This window comes from Carettochelys insculpta, chromosome 18, assembly GCF_033958435.1.
Source record: "Carettochelys insculpta isolate YL-2023 chromosome 18, ASM3395843v1, whole genome shotgun sequence".
Classification (NCBI taxonomy): Eukaryota; Metazoa; Chordata; order Testudines; family Carettochelyidae; genus Carettochelys; species Carettochelys insculpta.
This window is the reverse complement of record NC_134154.1, coordinates 29,831,535-29,851,080: the sequence shown is the minus strand read 5'-3', so window position 1 is coordinate 29,851,080 and position 19,546 is coordinate 29,831,535. Positions and strand designations below refer to the sequence as shown.

Here is a 19,546-nt window from a genome sequence, read left to right as displayed (position 1 = left end):
CTACCCAGCAGTAACCCAAGATAGGAGGTGGGTAATCAGTTTATGTGCAGCTTGTCCCCGAGAGGACCGCTGTTGAGAGACGGGTATCCTCTTGGAATACCCTGTGAAGGGCATAATGCTTGGCGAAGGTGTCATAGGATGACCAGGTCGCTGCTCTGCAAATGTCTTTTAGCGCAATGCCCTTGAAAAAAGGCTGTTGATGCCGCCACCGCCCTAGTGGAGTGAGCCCTAGGCGGGGCCAGTAAAGGAGTCTAAGTTCATAGCACATTTTTATGCAGGACACGATGTGCTTCGAGATTCTCTGCGAAGAGAGACCTTCTCCTTTTGATTTGGGAGCGAGAGAGACTAGGAGTCTATCCGTTTTCCGGAAGGACTTAGTCCTGTCTATATAGAAAGCCAGCGCCCTCCTCACGTCCAGGAGGTGTAGGCGCGCCTCTGTATTGGAGTTATGAGGCGTTGGATAAACGAGGGTAAAACTATAGGTTCGTTAATATGAAACTCTGAAGAAACTTTGGGAACAAAGGCTGGATGCAGCCATATGGTTACCGCCCCCTTGGAAATTACTGTGCAGGGTGGCGTTGCCATAACTGCCGCAAGCTCGCTCACGCTGTGAGCTGACGTGATTGCAAGAAGGAAGGTCGTCTTTATCATAAGGAGACGGAGGGAAACCGTGGTTAAGGGTTCAAACGGTGGTCCCGTTAGCGCATTAAGCACCAGGTCCAAGCTCCACGAAGGTGGAAGCGGTTTCCAAGGGGGGGTATAGGTTTACCATCCCTTTGAGGAACCTGGTAACCATGGGATGGGCAAACACTGTGTGCCCTTCCTCTTCATGTCTGAAAGCCGATACAGCAGCAAGGTGGACCTTCAACGAGGATAGGGAGAGTCCGCCTCTCTTGAGGTCCAGTAAATACTCTAGTATTACAGGTATATGCGCAGCAAGGGGGGCTAATTGCTTGGTAGAACACCATGCAGTTAATCGAGTCCATTTTTGCTTATAGGGCTTCCTGGTGGAAGTCCTCCTGCTACTTTCTAGGACTTGTTGCACTCCCTCCATACACGTGCTCTCTAGGGAGCTGAGCCATGGATTAACCATGCTTGCAGTCGCAGGCCTCGGGGGTGTGGATGCACTATGGACCCCTGGGCTTGCGTGAGCAGATCTGGCGCCACCGGGAGGGGCATCGGTGGATGGTCCGACATGCGCAGGAGTAAGGGGAACCATTGCTGTAGATCCCATGTTGGGACTACTAGGATCATTCGGGCTCTCTCTCTCCTGGCTTTCTGCAAGACTTTGTGGATAAGCACTGTGGGAGTAAAGGCATAGAGCAGGGGGCCCCTCCACGAGATCGCGAATGCGTCCCCCAGGGACCCCCGTCCCAGTCCTGCCCTGGAGCCGTATTGTGGGCACTTCTTGTTGTGTTGAGTGGCAAACAGGTCTACCTGGGGAAATCCCCATGCGTGAAAAATCGCTCGTAGCAGATCGGAACGGATCTGCCACTTGTGTGTGAGTGTGAAGCGCCTGCTCAGCTGGTCTGATTTTACATTGTGAGCACCTGGTAAATACGAGGCTTTCAAGGTTATATTGTTGGCGATGCACCAGTTCCACAATCGGACTGCTTCCGCACATAAGGCACGGGACCGAGCTCCTCCTTGCCGATTTATATAAAACATGGTGGAGGTATTGTCTGTACTGATCCCGACTACTTGCCTTGTATATGGTCTCGAAAGTGTTTGCAGGCGTTGAACACTGCTCTGAGCTCCAGTATATTTATGTACAGTGACTGTTGCGTGGAGGACCACAGTCTTTGCGTCACATTTTCGCCTATGTGTGCTCCCCACCCTATGTGGGAGGCGTCGGTAGTGAGAAAAACAGATATTTGTGGTTGGTGAAAGGGCACCCGTTAGCATGTTCTTGGGGTTCACCCACCATTGCAGGGATCTGCGCACCTCTGTCATGGGCGACACCACCCTGTGGACAGTGTTTGTAGATACTCGCCAGCCAGTGCTGCATGCTGCACCTATGCAATCGGGCATTCTGTACCACAAACGTTGCTGCTGCCATGTGGCCCAGCAGCTGTAAGCACGTCAGAACCGGCACCGTAGGGCTGAAGGTGATGACTTGCACGAGGGAACCAATGGCGCGAAAGCAGGCATCTGATAGAGAAACCCTTGCTGTGATGGAATTTATGCGTGCCCCTATGAACTCTATGTCTTGTGCGGGGTCTATCTTTGATTTTGCCAAATTGATGACCAGGCCCAGCGAAGAGAATGTGTCTGCTGTGATGCATATCATGCAAAGTACCTCCTCCTTCGAGGCCCCTTTCAGTAGGCAGTCTTTTTTTTTTTTTTTTAAGATATGGGAATATAAACACCCCCTGTCTGTGCAGGTAGGCTGACACCACTGCCAAGGTCTTGGTGAAGACTCTGGGGGCTGAGGAGAGGCCGAATGGCAGAACCTTGTACTGAAAATGTTCTTTGCCTACCATAACCCGGAGAAAACGCCTGTGAGCCGGGTGAATAGTTATGTGAGAATACACGTCTTGTAAGTCGAGGGCTGCGAACCAATCTCCATCATCCAGTGCCGTAAGTATAGAGGCGACTGTGATAATACGAAAGCATTGCTTGCGCAAGTACCGGTTGAGGCCTCGAAGATCTAGGCTGGGCCTCCAGCCTCCTGTCTTTTTCTCTGTGAGGAAGTATCTTGAGTAGAACCCTTTCCCTCGGAGTTGCTCCGGCACTCTTTCCACTGCCCCTTTAAGCATAAGATGGCCTACCTCCTGCTTGAGTCTCGCTTGGTGGGAGGCGTCCTTTAGGTGGGGTCTGGGTGGAGGTCGTGGCAGTGGGAGCGACTGGAAGGGAATCGCGTAACCCATGGCTATGATATCCAATACCCATTTGTCTGTGGTGATCTTTTGCCACTGGTCATAGAATGGTCGGAGGCGATGGTGGAACAGTAGCTTCGGATGACATTGAGCGATGGTAGTGATAGTGCAGCCCTCGATCTGTGTGTCAAACTTGTGGCCTTTGGCCCTGCCCCGAGGACGCACGGCTCTGTTGAGAACGTCGCCTGGGAGTTCTGTACTGTTGGTGCTGTTGATGTCACCCTTGCTTGTAGCCCCTGTGGTACGGGGGACGCTGTGGTTGATACTGCAAACAGCTTCTGCGTGTCAAAGGGGAGATCAACGATCTTCGCCTGCAGATCCCTCAGGATACCCGATGTCTGGAGCCAGGACTCCCTGCTCATGACCACTGCCGTAGCTGTTGAGCGTGCTGCCGTATCCGCTACGACTAGGGAGATCTGAACTCCTGTCCTGGAGGCTGCGTAGCCTTCCTGCACGATGGCCTTGAGCACCGGCTTCTTGTCCTCTGGAAGCGAGTCCATGAGGGAAGTCAGCCTGGAGTAGTTGTCGAAAATATGGTTTGCTAGATGCGCTGCGTAATTCGCCATTCTCAACAGTAGGGTAGAGGAGGAGGAGTAGACCTTTCTGCCAAACAACTCTAGTTTCTTGGCATCTTGTCCGTTCCCCCTGTCTTGTACTGAGAAGTTTTCGACCTCTGTTGAGACGATTCCACCACCAGAGAATTTGGTTGCAGATGGCTGAACAGGAACTCCATGCCCTTCGTCGGGACGAAGTACTTCTTATCCGCTCTCTTGTTTATAGGCGGAATGGACGCAGGGGTCTGCCATATTGTGGTGGTGGACTCCATGATTGCTTCATCAGCGGAATAGCTATTTTGGAAGAGGCCGGAGGTCTCAGGTTTTTAAGGAGCTTATGGTGTTTCTCCTGCACCTCTGCTGTTCGGATGCCTTGCGTGAAGGCCACCCTTTTAAACAGCTCTTGGAACTGTTTGAGATCGTCCGGAGGATGGACGTCCCCTGGGGCCGTGGCCTCGTCAGGGCAAGATAGCGAGGAACCGCTAGGGGAAGCCTCTCTGGACCCCTCTGGGTCCTGTTGACAGTGATACATCCTCTCGCTAGATACTTGCGAGGGAAAATCTCGGGGTTCCAGAATCAACTCCCCCTGAGATATCTGCGTTTCCATCCCCTTCCGCGATTGCCCTTGGGGATATTGAACCGTCTGGGGGGATCTGTCCCCGGCAGTATGCCTATGGTGTCTATGCCCCACGTGATAGGGGCGACCATGGCAACACGGGCACTGTTCCAGAGATGGAGACCTGGACCACTCTGGAGGCACATACCCCCTGCGTCTGGGGGAGCGAGATCGTCTGGATGATTGAGATAATGGAGAGACTGATTTGTGGCAGTACTCCAGGGGTTCAAAGCCCGGGAAGGGCGATGGTGGTCCGAGCCATGGTGATGCTGGCTGTAGGAACGGGGATGGGGGCTCGGGGTATACTGGAGGTGACCCCTGCCGACTCGTTGGAGTCCGCAGCATAAGTGGAGGACTTAGAGCGAGTAGCCCTGCAGCCCTGTCTGGAGAAGGGCTGCGGTGCCGGGTTTTCTGTGCTGCCTTTCCCCTCCCCTGTGGGGCTGGCTCCGCCCCTTTCTGCGTCAGGGATCTCGGCCCTGCTGTCTGCGCCGCGCTCAGCACACTCCGCTGCGGTGCCACGCGGGTGGTCTCCCCCGGTGCCTGCAGGCCGCATGCCTGCGAGCTCTGCACCGCCAGTTCCCCGGGGGTCGGTGCCGCTAGCTGCAGTGCCACCGGTTCCGGCGCTTGCCTGGCCGCCGCCCTGCCCACTGTGCTGGGCGGCTGTTTGATTATCGGAGGCTCAGCCTCTGCCACGTGCGTCTCCGCGCCGCTGCCGCTCAGCTGTGACTGCGGCTGGGGGCTATGCGCTCCACCTGTCCTGCTCGCTGTGGCTGCCGGCAGGGATCGGGTTGGTGAAAGCTTCCTCCGTTTTTGCGCTGATGGGGTTAGGAAAGCAGCTTTCCTTTTATGGGCCCCTGCGGGTCCCTCCTGCTGAGGCCGCTCCAGAGCGTCTGGCTGGAGGGCCTTGTTAAAGAGCAGCATTTTCAGCCACATCTCTCTGTCCTTCCTTGCTCGGGCTGTGAGCTTTGCGCAGAAGGAGCATTTCTGTGCCCATCGGAGGCCGGCATCGCTTTGCGGCATGACTCACACTTTGAATCCTGAAGCGGACATTGTGGTGAGTCTTTGAGTTGTTAATAGGGTACTTAGCACCTTCTCTGTGCCTGTTCCCCTCTCGGACTCAGCCTGCCGTGGCAGGAGGCCTAATGGCCTTACGTCCCCGGGCCTCCGCTCCTCCGCTCGCTACTAAGGCTGTAAAACTTTACTTTTTACTCTCTTTTCTTTTTTTTTTTTGTTTTGTTTTGAAAACAATAACAAGCTAAGTTAAGCTAAAGACTGAAAAAGAAGCTCTAAACGCTTTAAAAACATTAAATACGCTAACTCTGGCCGTAGCCTGAGCGGATTCCGTCTGCAGCCGATGGCGGTTAAAGAGGAACTGGTGGGGGCCAGATCGTGCACGCGGCCGGGAGCACGCAAGGGAGCGGCGCGCGCCGGCGCATGCGCGGCCTGGCAGAAACTGCTGAAAAGATCCGACCTGCGGCGCCGGGGCGAGCCCGACACCTATCGTGGAGCACCCACGGGGACACTCGAGGAAGAAGAACAGGTTAAGAGCTATTTAGAAAAGCTAGACACACACAAATCCATGGGTCTGGATTTAATGCATCCAAGGGTACTGAGGGAACTGGCAGATGTCACTGCAAAGTCTTTGACTATTTTCTTTGAAAAAACTTGTGGAAATTGGGAGAAGCCTTGAATGATGGGAAAAAGGCAAATGTAGTGCCCATCTTTAAAAAAAGGAAAGAAAGACAATCCAGGGAACTACAAACCAGTCAGCCTTACCTCACTCTCTGGAAAAATCATGGATGGGATCCTCAAGGAATCCATTCTGAAGCACTTGGAAGAGGGGAAAGTGATCAAGAGTAGTCAACATGGATTCACCAAGGGCAAGTCATGCCTCCGGGTGAAATAGTTTTTCATAATATCCAACCTAGATCTTCCCCACTGTAACTTGAGACCATTGCTCCTTGTTCTACCATCTGTCACTACTGAGAGCAGCCTCTCTCTATCCTCTTTAGAGACCCCTTCAGGAAGTTGAAGGCTGCTATCAAATCACCCTTCACTCTTCTCTTCTGCAAACTAAATAAGCCCAAATCCCTCAGTGTCTCCTTGTAGGTCATGTGCTCCAGCCTCCTAATCGTTTTCGTTACCCTCTGCTGAACCCTCTCCAATGCATCCACATCCTTTCTATACTAGGGGGCCCAGAATTGGACGCAAAATACTCCAGATGTGACCTCACCAGTACGAGTAGAGGGGAACAATAACTTCTCTAGATTTGCCGGAAATGCTCCTCCAAGCACAACCCAATATGCCATTAGCCTTCTTGGCTACAAGGGCACAATGTTGACTCATATTCAGCCTCTCATCCACTGCAATTCCCAGGTCTTCTTCAGCTGCATTGCTACTTGGTCAGTATATTACCACCTACTTGCTATTACCGCCTACTTCTGACCCAATTTTTCGTTCTCACTGTCTGGGCATCCTATCCAGTCTTAAGAGAAGGAACCACAAAACAGGGAGAAATGATGGGAAGCACCAACAGAGAAACACCTCAGTTTGCCTCTTACATCCCTGAAGTTCATTTCTGATTAGCAGCAGCAATGCTGCAAGAATTACCACCACCATTATCCCCCTGGTCTTCCAAAGAAAAGACGGTTCAGCAAATGTACTGACCTATCAGAAGCATTATTTGGTTTGAGACAACCACCAAGAAAGTGCTCCAGCCCAGGAGCACTAGTAAAGAGGCAGTGAGGGCTGCTCCATCAGCCACTGGCTACTCCACTTTCAGGGGCTGTGAGTTCTCTCTGACACACAACTTCCTCATTAGAGAATATCTGCAGCTTGACAGCTTCCAGCCAGATTATTTTGACTCTCAAGCTACATTTTGCCTGGTTGGCTTTGCAGCAGGCAGTTAGAATACAGACCCACAATCTCTTGAACTGGATGATCCAATGTGAAGAATTACTGCGCCAGAAACGTGGCAGCTTTCTTCCACAGTTGTACTAGAATATGCAGAAGAAAAATCCCTCTAGGTAAGGATGCTCCTAGAATCCCTCTGAAATTCTATTCCACAATTCTTGCTGCAAACTCACCTCTGGTTCCATGTCTCATACCCAAGCCAAGCAAAACCTTGAGAGAGCTATTTCATGCTTTGCCTGACTGTTCTTTTAACTGTCTTATTCTGGTACAAGTTTTCCAAATGTCAAAATCATCACTACACCTGAGAAAACCCAGGTATTAATAGACTAAGTACATAACTTTGTCAAAAACAGCTGCCAAAAACTGACCCAGCGGAGGAAGCTGGAGGCAGCTCTCCCATATGGTCTCACAATACAATTTAAAAGGATCTAAAACCTTCACCACACATACTCTTTGTCCCAGTATTTCCACCCCCACACATACGGTGTATAAACAGTGAGCAGGTGCTTGCTCAGTGCTCCAGCTCTCATTTACACGCATTGACCACAACAAAAATATATTAAAAAAAACACATAACAAGGCCTCTGTTAGCCAAAAATGAATAAAAAGACAGTATTTATCACGTCCACTATCTTTTTTGTTTTTTCAAAGGGGGACGTAGATGACATCTGTCCCCGCTGCTTCCTGCATCCTCAACCCATCGCATGGTTCTGCAGGTAAATTCCACATTGACGAAAGTATTCACTTCTGGGTCTGACGCCCACTGGTATTTGCACAGGGCACCACTGAACAGTGTTCTCAAACTGCAGGCTGGGACCCCACAATGCCACACGACCCAGTTTTAATGGGATCAACAGGGCTGGCATTAGACTTACCGGGACCGGGGCCAAAGCCCGAGTCCGATGGCCTAAAGGCCAAATCCGAGGGCTTCATCCCTGGATGGCAGTGGTCAGGTTGCAGGTACCCTGCCCTTGGTGTTTGCCCTTTCCCTTTGCCCCCCAGGGTCACGAGGCATGGGCCGGCTCCGGTGTGGTTCTGCCCCCTTACATCACGCAGTAATTCTTGTTGTCAGAAGGGGGCATGGTGCAGTGGAGTTTGAGAGCCGCTGCCACGGAACTGAACTCACGTGGGAAGTTCCCAGGTCAGAACTCTGCTGCAAGGCAGCAACAGCCCAACACGGAGACACAGCTGGGCTGCCAATTTCTCAGAGTCTGTTTCTTTCCTGCACCGGGCGCGAGAAGTCTTACCACAGAACGATACGATGTGGCTGCTGTCCTCGTGCACAAACTTCCTCGTCACAGCTTCCTCCATAATCTGCTTCACCTGTCGAATAAGGGGAGCATTAGGAAAAAACCTTTTCAATGCAAACAAACAATCCAACTGAGGTAGGTCAAGAGAATTACTGGAGCCAGTCTGACATGTGCCATCCAGCAGAAGGAAGCAGTGAACAGCTGCATAAAATTGCAGGTCTCAGGGCTTGTCTTCACATAGCCAGAGACCGATGCTCTATTGCTCAATCTCCCATGAGATGATTTAGCAGGTCTGGTAAGGACCCACTAAATCAACCATCGATAGCACCCTTGTTGACCCCGGTATTCCACCAGGGCACGAGGAATAAGGGAAGTTGATGGAAGAGCTTCTCCAGTTGACCTCCCACCGCGGGGATTCCACAGAAATTCAACCTAAGGTATGCTGACTCCAGCTATGCTAGTCACATAGCAAGTTGCATATTTTAGGTCAACTTTCGCCATTAGTGAAGACCTGGCCTCAGAAAGCACAAAGCTCTTTAAATGTTTGATTTCTCAAGACAGAGGATCAGCAACCTTTCAGCACAGAACTCTCTCTCCTGGCAGTCCTCCTCTGATGGCCACTAGCAGGCCCTGGGGCTACATATTGGTTGTATCGTCCCGTGAGAAGCCATGATCCATTGGCTTCACACAGGCTACTTCAAAGAACGAAAAAAATGAAGCAAATGATTTTGCTGCACTTCCATTTTCTGAGAGACCTTGAACCAGGGAAAGGGAGCATCAAATTAAATCTGCGGATTGCATGGCAGTCAGTTAAAAAGAATCAATCGGGATTCCCAAACGTAGCTTTAGTTCATTTTTGGTATTTTTATGCACTCCTGCTTTATGGGCATTTGACACATTTCTTGCCATGCAGCCAGCCTGAACAACTTGGAATTAGCCCATCAAATCAGACATCAGTGAATCAGTGCTCATAAAATGAGACTGGGATTGTAATTTGCATAGCAATGTAATCAGGGCTGAACTCTGAATGACTGGGTCTATATTGCCTGTGCCATATTACTGGCATTTTGTTCAGTTCGCTTCATTAAAGGGCACCTGTCATGCAGGTTGCACATTAAGGGCATGGAACCCACATAATTATGAGGAGATTTAGAGAGCACAAAATGGAAGGCCAGATGTAAGAATCAGACCTAAAAATATGACCTGTGGTACAGTGCGATGGGGGCAGATGAATGAGTCAGGCAGGTTAGAGCACTGGCTTGTTCTAATGTCTCTAGAGGCTTCAAGAACTGCTGATGTTGGCAGAACGAGGAAAAAAAAAAACAGCCCAAAAATTTAACCTTGAAGCTTTTAGGGACACATACTGCAGCTCTCGCTTCTTCTGGAGCCACTCAGACTCCTGTCACCAAGTGTCAATGTTACAAGAAAGCCCCCTAACTACCAATGTGTCTCAGAGCTAAAAGAGAAGATTCCTCAGACCTGTCTCCAACACCGAGGGGGAGCCCTGACAAACAGTAATAAGCCATTGTGGAAAGTGATCATAAATTATAAAAATCAAGAAATAAGGGCAACACTTCAGAGCACCATCAGAGTGTGTCAGCTGGTCTTCTTCATATCCCCTTCAGAAGGGGAATCTGCGGGCACTGTATTTATTCTCTGCTTCCTGAGCTTTGGCCTTATCGGCCATTCAAACAATGATGAAAGAGTAAACATCAGGCAACTTGCTCTCTATGCTTAGCTCTTCCAAGGATTTCCCCAGAGGTCCCTCTCTGTCCCAGACCTAAACCAACTTCTGCCTTGCATTGGAGCCACACAATAACCACAAAATACAACTAAAGGATCTAATCTTTGTGATCCTACTTTAGATAAAACTAGGGACCACAATTAAGCAAAAACTATGGGACCACTATTGAGCAAAATTAAGGTTGTTTGTTGTTATCTGTGCATTTCTATTCATGAACATGGTTGGGTTTCTCTTAAGCACAGACTTAATTCTAAATTTCGTGGGTCTAGATCTGTGGTTCCCAGCACTTTCAATACCATGGCACACTTCAATGAGACAAATAATTCCAAGGCACGCCCACTTTTCTTCAGCCGAATCGATTGCTCATAAACGTCACAATTACTCATATGTTCTATGGTGTGACGAAGTCTGGAGGCATTCTTTGTGGGTCCTGCGCTTTGTAGCAGTTAACGAGATGCCTCAGAGGCTCGCTGTTTCCCTTTTTTCTCTACCTCACAGTCTTCCCAGGGGCCAGGCACTGCCTATTGAGCCCTTCTCATCGTCGGCACACATATAAACAGGGAGAGGTCCCTCGTGGACGTTAGGTCTCCTCCTGCCCCTTCTGAATTGCCCCAGAAGGTATGAGGCAGTCTAGGGGGAACCCAGTCCCCTCCCACTCAGTCCAAGTTCCAGCCCAGGGACCCTAGATAGCTGCTGCTGGAGGGGCTCTCTCCCTCAGCCCAAAGTGCACCAGCCTCTTCCCTGGGTCACCTCCCCAGACACTTTCCTCAGTACCTTCTACTGTCTGCTGCCCTTCCTTCTTGCAGGCTCTCCTCCGCAGTTCTTCCCTCCTTCCTAGTCCATCCCCTTTCTTCTCTCCTCCCACCCCGTCCCCTGCAAAGAACTGCTGCGAGATGAAACTGATGGAATTTCAGGGCATAGTTGGACAGTTCTCATGGCACACTAGTGTATATACTGCTTGGCATGGGGAGAATTACAACATTCCAGTCATGTTTTGTTTTGTTTTTTTAACACTTAAAGTTACTGTTTCTCTCTCTCTCTCTCTCTCTCTCTCTCTCACACACACACACACACACACACACCTTTCCATGACAGATTTGACACACTGTTCATCACAAACATTCACGAAAGCACTAGAAGTATTCTCAGAGGAGCAGCCATCTCAGTCTGTAGTTTCACACAAAACCTCCCCCCGAAAAACAAGCAGTCCTGTAGCACCTTAAAGACTAACAATTTTATTTATTAGGCATTTTTAGCAAAATCTGATTGAGTAGGTCTTACCCACAAGAGCTCTATATCTGTACCTAATAAATAAAATCACTGGAAGTGGATTTGATATAGGCTTCTGTTGGAAATGAAGATGGGAGAGGGGAGAGAAGTCAGACTTTGACTTAGGGCACATTTCTTTCATGAAATTCAGAATAACTCTACTCCTTGCACTGTTCCCTGGAGCAGAGAGACTGTGATCGTGTGTCACCATCAGGTTTGCTAGATGGAAATCTTTACACCACAGTTGCTTATTTACTGCTCCCTTTTTTTCAGCCGCTGCTCCTGAGCCTTCCCAATTGGAGCTGTTGACTGTGGTTCTGTTGGCTGTTTCCAAGCAGGTTTCTTTTTCTGACAACTTCCCTCCCTCCCTCTCTCTGTGCTCCCCAGGAGCTGGTTTTCCTGTGGAGGAGTATGTGGTTCTATGACATGCATTTATGCTTATCAGGAATCTAATATGGAACAGAGCGAGAGAAGCCTCTGAACAGAGACTACTGCTAACAGACCAGTAATGCCCGTGAGCACGTGCCTCTGGCTGCTCAAGTCTACCACATGAATGTTTGCAGATAAGGTGACAAACCAAAATTCACTTTTCCTTTTACACTGTAGGTGAATAAACAGCCCTGGGAGCTAAATCATAGCCTGCCCCTATAAACAGGGCCTCAGGCTGGACAATGGTTAACAGCCTGGTGTCCAAGGGCTGGTCTCATAATGTAGACTCATTCTGTTCCCGCTGCAGCTCCTGATTCCTGAGTCGCTGTCCCTTTCTGCCTCAGCTTCCCCATCTGTTAAACAGTGAGGACACAGCCTTGATTAACAGGGGTGCTGCAAGGTTTAATATCTGTCACAAACTTTGAGACTTTTGCTTGTTAAGCAACTAGAAAACACAGTAAGTTATTAATGAAACAGAAGCAACCCTGGATGAATGGGCATTGACAGCTTCACAAAGCCCATCTGAGGCTGCAGGTTTTGTCATACGCTTACCCTGTTGGTGGCTTGCCCTCCTGACATACCGTTTCCTTGCCGTGATGACATAATATCACATCATGCCCTCACGTGGTAAAGGTCAAACCCTGCCTGGATGTAGCTGACCTGAGGAACAGCTATTATTGGGTTTCGCCCACCACCCTAGCTCCCACCCAGATATGCCTCATGCACATCCCACAGCTTCACACAGGAGCTCTCAGAAGGTCTGTCCTGGCCATGCACAGAGGAACTCATACCTCTCACACACAACTCAGTGCAGCGGTGAGTTCCACCTCCAGCTAGTGTCAGTTGCTGCTGCAGTTAGTGAAGATTCCCCTGAGTATCAGGCCCTTAAAATCAGAAATTATTTTCTTTTTAACAACTTAAAAGCTACAGAATTTCCCTTTCCACTTTCTCTAGAGCATCTTGCTGTTCACCCTTTGGTGTTATGACGCACAGGCAAATTCACTGTGTGGTGCTTATCATGTGCATGAAATACTCCACTTACAAGGATGCTTATCTCTGTGATGGTCTCTTAAGAATTGTTTTTTATCATTATTTTTATTTAAGATTTGACTGTGCAGAACCTGCAGATGCTAGACACTTAATGATTACCATTTAGAGAATTAAACTCCTTCAGAAGAATTACCCAGGGTCAACTGTGCATAATTGTCAGATTGACAGAGGGAGTTCTCTTCTGAATACAGATATTAAATAAAATCTGCAAAGCCACATCCACCTTGGTCTTTTGAAGCAAAATGGGTCAGCTCTCAGTGCGGCTCTATCGCCTACGTGGGTGGTGACTAATAGAGGCTGTTCTTGAACCCAGGAGGATGCAGGATCTGTGACGGAGGACTTCAGCTGTGTCCCCCGTGGTTTAAATTGGCTGACACTGAGTCAGTTGCTCACAGCAGAAAATGTAATGCAAATGAGAAGAGAGGCTCTCTCAACAGCCGCATCCAACCAGGCAGCAAGCACTTCTCCCTTTCCAGGAGCTGTGAGGGACCACAGTCTCAGACCCAGTTGTGTGAGTCCACAGACAGCCCTAAGACCACATCCACCACCCAGCAGCGTACAGCTTCCACCAGGGAGCAGTGCTTGTAGACCTTAGCTCAGCGTTTCTTAAGCTTTTTGAGACAGTGGAACACTGAACAATAATAATTATGTGGAACGCCTATGGAAATTTTCTTCCAAAAATGGTTGTCAGACCAAAACAAACACCAACACATAGAGCAAAAACAAAACGAAGTAATTTAATCCGCAATGAAGTAGTAACCTCGTATCTGGTTCTACTAACAGAAAATATAGCCCAGGAGTACATTTGTCCAGCACACCTGCAATTTGCTCACGGAACACCAGTGTGCTGCAGAACATAGTATAAAAAACACTGCCCTAGCTCACCAGAGGTACCACCCACAATGCGCCTGACTGGAGGAGAGGTCCAGCCTCTGCAACTGGCTCAGGCTAAACCGCCCAGGAAGATGTCTGCTCAGCTAGGTGAATCCCTTGCTACATTGGACCCTGCGTCCCTCCCCTGCCCCTAGGCCCTGGCTTGTTCAACTTCCCTGCTCCTATGTCCTCACTCATGGGACTGGGATGAATAAGAAACTCAAGTGAGCCGCACACATCGGCCTGAGGGATAGGCAGAGCACAGAGCCAGTGTCCCCAGTAAGCTGAGTGCCTGGGCAGCTGCCCAGGACAGCTTCAGGTGCTACTCAGCCAATTAGCAGAGCATCCACTGCCACCTACGGGGCTGCATGTGTTCCGGTGGGTGGTACACAGCCACATGAGTCTTGGTTCACACAAAATTTATTCTACCCCGAACGGAAAAAATTAGAGGGACCATTGCAAAGGGCCTCCCTGAAACACAAGCTGCCCACCGTGGGTGCTCTGCCAACCAGCTGGGTGGCACCTGAATCTCTCCTGAACAGCACCCAAGTGCTCGGCTCACAGGAAACTCTAGTTGCATGGCTTCAAGAGAGTTTTGTTCAAAGCCTCAATAAAACAGATGGCACTTGAGACCAGCATGGGGCTAAGATGATTTACTAGAATGGGCAGTGAGGAAAGTCAACCAAGATGCTTCTCTCTCTCTCTCTCTCTCGGTGGTCAGTCATTAAAGCGTAGGACGTCTTCACGTCACCCTCCGACGCTGAGTCCATTGATGGTTGACCAGCCTGATTGTGGAGCCGCAGATCTGATCACAGAAGGGGCAAGTGTTAGTAGCTGTTGGAGGGTGCAGGGCAATTTTTGACACTCTTTTCTCCTTCTCTGCCTCTCCTCGTCTGCACTGTGGTGGGACCTTGTAAATTGCGCCACCTCTGCACGGATTAGCACTCTCCACCAGGTATGGTCTCAGGCAAGGCTCTCCCAAGAGTCAACACTGATGCTGCACTTTTCCACATGTCCTTATATAGCTTCCTCTGGCCCCCACCGCTCCTCTGTCCTTCCTCCAACTCAAAAACCAGAATCTCTTTTGGGAGGTGCTGACCAGACGTCTGAACCATGTGACCAGGCCAGTCAACCAAAAGGACTCTCTTCAGTTGTCTGGATATTAGCCAGATTTGGTGTTTGACTCTTGCCAGAGAAATGAGAGGTAGAAGAGGCCTATTTGGTGCCAGCCAGTATCCCAGGAATCAGTGCCAAGATGTCCCTACACCAGACGGGTAACAACTTTGCGCTGCTTAGTTTTAAACATTGTTAACAATGGAATTTCCATATTTTCCTGTGGGACACTAGTCCCCCGTCTCAAGGCTCTCACCACTACAACAGTTTTCCTAATAGGCAAACATTTTTCTGCCCTAACTGCATCCCTATACTCCTTGTCCTATGTGCCTGTCTTATGCTAGATACAGGAGTCTTCCCTCCTCCTTATCTGGAATAACCAAATATTTGTGCATCTCCTTCTGATCCAAGGTATATTCTGACCAGAGTGCAATAAATGAGAATAAGTTACTGACAGTGGTGGGCTCTGACACCCCTACACACATCGGTGTAGAGCGTACATACTGTATGTGTGGAAGCTCTCCGAGACAGCAAATGTCCTTTTGCTCTGTGTCTGTACATCATGCAGTACAAAGATGTTCTGGTCCATGCCCACAGCTCCTGGGAGCCACCACGATGCAAATAATCATAATCAGCATTTACAATGCACAGAAAAAGTGCTCCTGGAGAAGCAGTTTAGTGGAAAATTATACAGCCATGAATTAAACCAGCATAGTATTGATTGAGCTCATCAAACTTAACGATATAAACCAAAGAAACGTCCAGTGAAGCCAAAAGGGAAGAGACTACAGCATTCACAGGAGAGCGATGAAACTGTGACAGGCAACAAGAGCAGCGAACCAGTGAATGCAAGATTCACATAATTGTGCAAAATGAAATATTCATGTGATTGCACAGAAAAGAGAAACAATTCACTGCAGAGGACTGAAATCCTCAACGCTTCCCTGACAGTCAAAGGTTCAGAGGATGTTTGTGAGAGTGGATTATTAAATCACTGCAAATGGACGAAACAGCAACAAGATGGAACAAAACTAAGAGCAAGCCAAAACAAAGAGACATACCCACCAGGCCGAGGGAATAGCCAATGGGAAGAGTACGTTCAATTAGAGAACCTCGCTTCCCATCCAGCACCCTAATGCTTACTTAATGTTTTTGGTGAAAAGACAAACGGTTTAACTGGGCATTCTCTGCACAGTAATTGCCTCACAACTCCACCTGCAGTTTGAGATGTGTGTGGAGAATTTGAGAGGCCCCGAGGCAGAAAATATTTAGGAAACAACCTATGGACCGTTGCTCAGCAAGCCAACAGCACTGGCACAGAATGCAAATAGTAGCAAGGACCAGCTGAATATGCCAAACATGAAGTAATTCCTCAATCCCTGCAGAGTAATTGGCTGCATTGTTAATTCCATATCTTAGAACACCAGTTTAAGGCTAGGAAAGCATCACCTACCTACTGCTCCACTCCAAAGCATCCCAAACCCCTACAGATATTTAAAGAAGTCTACAGACTATAGACTTCATCCATCAGTGAACAGCAGCCACCTCTGGGACAAAGCCAGTGTTAACCAGGGCACAGCAATAACGCACCACAGTTAGGACTGCCGGTGATGCTGCTATGGGGATTTAGAGAAGCAGAAGGCAGTTACTCACACAGGAATCCACCCAGGCCAGCTGCTTTCACACAGAGAACGCCACAAGATCTAGAATGACCACAATGGTCTGGGCTTCCTCCAAAATATACTACTTCCAGTACCTCCTCACCCTGCAACACCGCTATGGACAGATCTTTGCATTGAGCCAGAGCAAACAGCATTCTCTGTTGAATTACCAACACCGCCTCCCCATTGTGTGCAAGTGAAATAAGGGGGTTCCTCTCCAAGTACAGACCGAGCCCAGTGCTGTCTAGCTTACAGGCTGACAAGGTCACAGCCCAGCGTATGGCTGCAGACTATTAAGATACTATAACAGAAGTTGCACTTTACCAAAAGATCCTCTTACAATGCTGGCAAATTGCAGCTGTGTCTTTCTAGGGCAGGGTAGGACAGATACTCCACAGCTGGTAAGTATTTACAGGAGAAAACGCCACAAAAATTTGCATTGCCACATTTTTATGCTAATCCATATCTTGTAGATACAAGGTCAAGAGCTTCTGCCAGACAAAAATGCCCACTGTCTAGGCAAAACAATTCTCTCCTGTGGATAATAGGATGGGCACTAGCCTTTTATGAGAACAGGCCATTGAAAGAGCAATTAACAACACAGCTGTAAGTAAAACTCAGGAGGAGGAAAAGCTTAATCTTTTATGAAATATTTAATAATTTTATGAAGCATTTCAAAATTCTCCCTCAAACCAGATATAAGCAAAGAGTAATGAGAGCCTCTCTCACACGCACAGAGACACACTTAAAAAAAGAATCACACAAGCCCAAGAATCTATGTTACTTTCTGGTCCAACAGGCTAACAGCAAATACTGTTCACAAAAGCAGAGTTATGTCTTCTTCTGAATCACTGGTCCATATGGAGCAAACCAGTGATCATCACACAGCCAATGTCCAGAGTTTATGCAAAACAACAACTTTTTTAACCCATCCTAATCATTCCAGGGTCCTTATTTATTATTTTCATAAACTGATCAATATTCCTCAGGAAACCCAATCGGTAACCATTGCAGCCTAAGCGCTCAGTCTGTAATCAATATGCCCATCCGCCAATAAGGCTACAGTTTGCAAAGGGAGGGGTAACTTTTCTGGCAACTGAGTTCTCAAGAGACCTATGGAGGAATGGCCAAGTGAATTCCATTAACCCTGGAGAAATATGACCCTCTGAGTCAGTGTTTGGATGAGAGAGCAAATCAGCACCCTACTGAGAGCCTTATTCTATAGCAGTTCTTACAACACAGTTTTACCACTTTGTGTCCTTCACGCTCATTTGCTCAGGGGTGTTGAACATATTAATACTGACTGTCCATATGTCGGGTTACCCAGTGCCGTACGTGGTCTTAATCTTATGCTCTGGTTCTGATGCAACTTATATCAAACTTTGATCAATTGCCCATAGCCATCTCTACTCTCTGGGTCCCTGATCCTGAAAACACTTAAGCCCCTGCCCACCACTATTCACATGAGTAGTTCTATTGACTTCAGTGAAGCTGCTCATCTGCTTCAAGTTAAGCATGTGCCTGTTTACAGAATTGGGGACTGCACATGCTGAATGCAGACTGCAGGCCTGTTTCAGCCACAGCAGCCAATCTCTAACAACCAGCCTAGACACAGGGATTCAGGCTTGGGTCTCCATCTGCTACACAATTCCCCCCAGTCACACTTCACCTTGCACCATAAACCCCCAAACCAAGTTGTCCCAGTCATCTGTCTGCATGTCATTCCCAACCCCTGCAACTCTTTCTGTCATTGCTCCTCCAGACAACAGCTGGTGTGCGGGTTCCAGAAGCTAATGAATAAACTCCCATTTGAATGAATCTAAGTCAATATTTACCCATAATACTGCCTTTTTACTTGGCTAGGCTTTTCCACCTATCTTGCCGCATACTACTGCAAACAATGTGCCTCCCATATTAAATTATATCAGCATTTACAACTTCCTTTGCAATAACGATGGCAAGGCAATTTTATTGCCTACACATGCATGTACCAAGCAGTCTCTCCCAGAGGTTTGGCTCTGTGGGGCAGTTTATAATAAGCTAAATGTGGACAGCTCTCAATTTGTCTAGCATCCTCCCTCTATAGAAAAGTGTGGTCTTTGACCACTTACCAAATCTTGGAGTGCCCCGCCCCCATCATATACTATTGCCCACTCCTGACGGACCATGTATCTAGTTATCCTAATACATCAGCAGTAATGTGTAACTTGTCTGCACCTATGTATGAAAATGTACCCTAAGGGGGTTGTCCTTGTCTGACTTTCAGTACGCAGAGAATCCCACTCTTGACTGAGCTGGTCCTTTGTCGGGGTACAGCTGTGTAGTGGTGTGGTAGAATTTACTGACACCTATTACTGTACTTAATTTGACAATAAACCTGCCTTCGCTCTCTATCTGATTTTTTCTTTTTTTTTTTATTCTTTGGAGTTCTTTCAGAGTCTGCTGTGCTGGCTACCTGTGCAGAGCCAGTGCAACACACTGAGAGAACACATACATGCAGCCAAATAGCTATCATCACTGGACAGAGCCAGATACTTGTCAGGACACCACACCAGTGATTTCTGACCATGGTTAGGATCCTAAAATACTTTTCCAAGTGACAACTGTAACAGATGAGAACCCCGTGACCTGGCCACAACAGGACCAGTGGATGGGGCTTGAGGGCTGTGTGGCTTTCCCACTAGCAGGAACCGTATGTGCACACTGGGCCAAGCTCTGTAGCCCTTCCTCATCCCACTGACCTCCAGAGGGAAAACAGCAAGATGAAGATAATGCAGCTGAGGTCACCTCCCGAAGAGCCAGAACTGGGCGTTTCAACCGAGCTGAAGGGGACGCTCACCGGCTCGCTGGAGACTCCTAGCCAGTGATCAGCAGAGAGGCAGCTGTGTGCCCTGGGCACAGGTCTGCGGGTGATGATCGGAGAGTTATCTTCACAGAGTTCCACTGCAGTTCTGCAGGGGTCTTCTCCCCCAACAGTACCTTGGAATCAGAGGGCACTGGGGTACCAACCAAGGGAAGGTGTTGCCTCAGAAGTTTTGTAAAAGAGAGATGTTTGGCTCCCCTCCCACTCAGAGAAGGCCAGAACAACAAGCCTGGAAGTGCCTTCATCAGACCTTCATGTTGCCCAGGTTACACTGCATGAGGGTAAAGATAAGTGCTGAAGGCAGCAGCCATCTGCTTACGATGGGCAACAGT

The 19,546-nt window shown here is 48.7% G+C and overlaps 1 protein-coding gene across 1 annotated transcript in view; it reads right to left on the bottom strand.

Moving 5' to 3' along the window:
• The window catches only part of SGSM1 (small G protein signaling modulator 1), a 71,817-nt gene that overhangs the window by 40,487 nt on the left and 11,784 nt on the right, over positions 1-19,546 (bottom strand). Inside the window, exon 3 of the mRNA XM_075012867.1 lies at positions 8,210-8,285. Within this exon, the coding sequence (XP_074868968.1) occupies positions 8,210-8,285 (76 nt within the window). The remainder of the gene's footprint in view (positions 1-8,209; positions 8,286-19,546) is intronic.